The sequence below is a fragment of the Macrobrachium nipponense genome, chromosome 21, assembly GCF_015104395.2.
Source record: "Macrobrachium nipponense isolate FS-2020 chromosome 21, ASM1510439v2, whole genome shotgun sequence".
Taxonomy (NCBI): Eukaryota; Metazoa; Arthropoda; class Malacostraca; order Decapoda; family Palaemonidae; genus Macrobrachium; species Macrobrachium nipponense.
In genome coordinates this window covers 53,408,469-53,413,355 of record NC_087212.1, presented here as the reverse complement: position 1 = coordinate 53,413,355, position 4,887 = coordinate 53,408,469, and the positions used below count along the sequence as shown (strand labels likewise).

Below are 4,887 nucleotides of genomic sequence, written 5' to 3'. Positions count from 1 at the left end.
GCTGCTAGTTGGAGCTTCAAGAGGAGAGAACCTTCCTGGACGGTGGCTGGCAGGAGAATGATCTGAATGAATGTGTGTGGAGAGGGCTTTATGCCAGCACGGTCTTCGCTATATATCATGTTGCTGAAACTGGCAAGCAACGTGCCAAAGGGGATGGTCAAATCCGTGTAGTCATATTGAATTATCTTTATTACTGCTATATACATATATACTACTACAAGTTTCTCTCTCTCTCTCTCTCTCTCATCTCTCTCTCTCTCTCTCTCTCTCTCTCTCTGACGTTTCGCCCAGATCTGCCAGGGCATGGTCACAGCGATGGTTGCTGGAGGACTGAATCTTGGTGGTTGTTGTTGTTTTTTGTTGTTACAAGCTGACCTTGTGTCGCACAGGGCTCTTGCTCACAGAGCACCCGTTCAACCCTTGGTGGTTAGAGAATCCTTCGCTATATATCAATGGTCGTGCGGGTGCGGGCGCTCAGCCTAGTATTCTCCTAGCGGTACCCAGAGGGTGCTTGATGCTTTTTATTGGCTGGGCGCCAGGTGTCGGAAACTCTCGAGGCACGTTGAGCTTCTCAGGTGTGTTGCGTCACCTGGAGCCGGGTTTTCATTGGCTGCGACCGTGGTGACGTAACTCCTGGCATTTCTAGCAACCTCTTCGATATTGGTCCCGTCCTGGGCGCTGGTGTTATCATGAGGAGGGGGGGGGGGAGGAGGGCGGGGCTGGGACTTCTTACACAGGTGGGCAGCAGGAAGGGTTCCTGTGTCGTATACGAAGGGTTTTTGCTCAAGAATGAATAGGAGTGTCTTAAGCGATTCTTCCGGGATGTTTGGAGGTTGCTTGTCAGGGTTCCTGTAGACCTTTTCCAAAATGATGCCTATTGTTTCATCGACAGGGACATTGGTAAACAGGGACTCCACGTCGAGGGACGCCATAGTGCCGTCGCCAGGGGAATCCCGGATTTTCTCCAGGACCTCCGTCGAAGAAGTAAGGCAAAATTTTGAGGGGGGTACGGCGTCAGGATTTTGTTAAGGCGTTTTGCCAAATCGTAGGTCGGTGCAGGTGTCTGGCTGATGATGGGGCGTAAGGGGTTACCTGTCTTGTGCGTGGAGTCCCTGTTTACCAATGTCCCCGTCGATGAAACAATAGGCATCATTTTGGAAAAGGTCTACAGGAACCCTGACAAGCAACCTCCGAACATCCCGGAAGAATCGCATAAGACACTCCTAGTCATCTGTACGAAGAGAGCCCCCTTCACCACCCACAGAGGACAGACGTTTCGTCAGAAAGACGGCGTGGCAATGGGATCCCCTTTGGACGTCCTCTTTGCCAACTTTTACATGGGTACCGTTGAAGAGCAGGTTTTTTCGCAGCACCGATGTCCCCGGACGTATGCCAGATACATCGATGACATATTTGTTCAAGCTGACTCCAAGGAAGAGGTTGAAGCCCTTCGCCAGCAGTTCCTGCGCAACAGCGCCCTTAATTTCACAATTGAATTCAGCAGCGAAGACCGGCTCACCTTCCTCGACGTCCTAATTACAAAGACTACCCCGAAGACAACCACCACCTTCTACACCAAATCTACCAACTTGGGACTTAGCTTAAATGGAGAGAGTGAGAGTCCTGCGAGGTTCAAGACCACCACCGTCAGGGCCTTCGTGAGGAGGGCCTTAACGCACTGTTCAGCGTGGCAGGACACCCACGCAGAACTGGACCGAGCCTCACAAATGATGATTAACAACGGTTACTCCAACAAGCTGATCAACAGGGAGATAAGAACAGCTTTAAACAAATGGTACATGGAGGACGGAGAGAATAAAGAGAATCCCCCCTCCGAGGATATATGTATTTTCTACAAGTCCTTCATGCACCACGGATACAAAGAAGAGGAGAGATGCCTCAAGAAGATTTTGGAAGAGAACGTCACCCCCGTGGAGGAAGGGAAGAGGGTCTCTCTTATAATCTATTAAAAGAACAGGAGCACAAGGGACCTGGTTATGAAAAATAACCCCACCCCGCCTGCAGGAGACCCCCTGAAGCAGAATAACGTTGTCTACCGGTACACATGCCCTATCCAAGGATGTCCAGGAGTTTATATCGGTATGACAACGTCACGACTATCTAAGAAGATCTGTCACGCCCAGAATGGTGCCGTACAACACCGCCAACCAACAGCACGTCGTGCGAGAGGACATCATAAAAAACACAGAGATAATTGGAAGAGCCCCCGATCAGCGACGCCTACGCCTCCTTGAGGCGTTATTCATCCTTGAGCAAAAACCCTTCCTTAATACGACACAGGAACCCTTCCAGCTGCCCACCTGTGTAAGGAAGATCCACCCCCCTCCAGACGATAACACCAGCGCCCAGGACGGGACCAATATCGAAGAGGTTGGTAGAAATACCAGGAGTTACATCACCACGGTCGCAGCCAATGAAAACCCGGCTCCAGGTGACGCAACACACCTGAGAAGCTCAACGCGCCTCGAGAGTTTCCGACGCCTGGCCGCCAGCCAATAAAAAGTCAAGCACCCTCTGGGTCCTGCAGGAGAATCCGTGAGCGCCCGCACGACCATGATATATAGCGAAGGACTCACCACCAAGGGTTACGGGCTGCTCTGTGAGCAAGAGCCCTGTGCTGACACAAGGTCAGCTTAATCAAAAACAACAACAACCACCAAGATTCAGTCCTCCAGCAACCATCGCTGTGACCATGCCCTGGCAGATCTGGGCGAAACGTCAGAGAGAGAGAGAGAAGGAGGAGAGAGGAGAAGGGGAAAGAAAGGGAGGAGGAAGGAGCGAGAGAGAGAGAGAGAGAGGAGAGGAGAAAAACTTGTAGTAGTAGTATATGTATAAAGGGGGCAGTAATAAAGATAATTCAATATGACTACACCGGATTTGACGATCCCCTTTGGCAACGTTGCTTGCCAGTTTCAGCAACAGTGAGAAATCTTTAATAAGGAAAATAGAGAAGACTCTATACAAAATTAATGGAGCTGATGCAGCAATCCTCTTCAACAAGACTTGTTTAAAAGAGGGTCTACTCCCAAGAGATATAGATATAGATATATATAGATATAAATATATATAGATATATATATATATATATATATATATATATATATATATATACACACATATATAAATATATATCTATATCTATACCTATCTATTCCATATCTATATCTAAATCTATATATATATATATATATATATATATTATATATATCATATATATAATATATATATATATATATATATCTAATATATACAGTATATATATATATATAATATATATATATCATAATAAAAGGAGCCCATAAAAAACACCAAAATGTAGAGAGAAAAGTACTATATATATATATATATATATATATTATATATATATATATATAGATATATATTATATATATAGAGAGAGAGAGGAGAGAAAAAAGATAGAGAGAGAGAAGAGAGAGAGAGAGAGAGAGAAAAGAGATATAAAATTCCATATATAAAATTCCAGTCTTCGAAATCTTTTGCACACATTTTATTAACTTTCTTACTCATCTACTATGTGACATCAGTTTTGATTTAGCTGGCTTTGTGCCAGAACGGGCACCTGCTATAATTGTCCGTCCAATTATCTCCTAAATATGAACACAAAACCTTATAATCTTAATCTTGTTCACATTTAACTCTCAACTTTATTCTTTAGCCACCATTTTCAAGCTCTCCTCGGTTCCTTCGGTTATTCTTTACTATCACAAACCAGCACTACACAATATACAAGCATCACTAGTTTAATTTTCTTTTCCCATAACTTTGCACCTATATCTATTGTCCTCTCTGTGAAATTCTTTCATTAACCCATCAATAAAAATACTGAATAGCCAAGTAGAAATACTACACCCTTGTTTCAGACTTATTCAAACCAGTCCGTGTCGCGCCTAAATATTTTAACAATACGATTGATTGCAATTCCACTATAAAACCTTTCAGTTGCATTCCCTTTTTATCAATATCATGATGAGCTTTTTGTCAGTCCATGAAACGTTCTTTCCGTCGTAGTCCCTTGTCATCTGTCTTTCTCAATCAAAATAATAACATAAACCTGTCAATGTTGTTATTTTCTTTCAACGGCGCCGCCTCATTTTTAGGGAAATTTCTGTGAATTATACGCAAAAGGAAAACACTTTCTACTACAACTGCCATATACTCGTGTCCATGTTACGAAATTGTCAATGCAGTCTGTAGACAAAATACTTTAAAAAAGACAGTAGTTTCGCATACTGACTAAGTGAATTGTACCATAAATATGTCAAAGGAATAAGGCTACAGTATCATAGTGGATTAAAATCTAATTGTTTTCGCAAACAAGCAGTTTATCACTATTAACAAGAGATCACGTATCGTTAGAATGACCTTCAGCTGCTTCAAAACATTGCACCAAAACATACGCAAGCTTATGAAAAGATTAAATACTCGTAATTGTGTGTATGATTTTCGTTATTTTATTCATTTTTATTTAATCCTTTCAGTTTTGTGGGAGAAAATGTTACATTACAAGACAAGATTTCTAAAGGATACTTAAAATGGGATTTGTAAGAAAAAATAAATTCAGCAAAGAAAAATGTTCAAAAGAAGAACAAAAGACCACACATATATTTACCTGTTATTTTTCTGTAAGGAAGAATAACAGCGTTTTCAACATGGGCTGTACAGAATCAACTTCAAATTCCCCACACAACGTATCTTGATGCAGTGTTATTCTGATTAGTCTGGATTTTTTTTTTCCGGCCCGATAAAACCTGGATCGGGCAATCTTGAAATTACTCTCAAATCTGGAAGATTGGGTATGGCCGCCTTTTCACGTTTCCTCCTTCACACTTTAATGGGTCATTTTGT

General features: G+C 42.6%; 1 protein-coding gene across 1 annotated transcript; it reads left to right on the top strand.

Moving 5' to 3' along the window:
• The first annotated feature begins 1,073 nt into the window (after positions 1-1,073).
• LOC135197479 (uncharacterized) lies at positions 1,074-1,970 on the top strand. Its single transcript, XM_064224545.1, has one exon. The coding sequence runs from the start codon at positions 1,074-1,076 to the stop codon at positions 1,968-1,970; it is 897 nt and encodes a 298-aa protein (XP_064080615.1).
• The last annotated feature ends 2,917 nt before the right edge of the window (positions 1,971-4,887 follow it).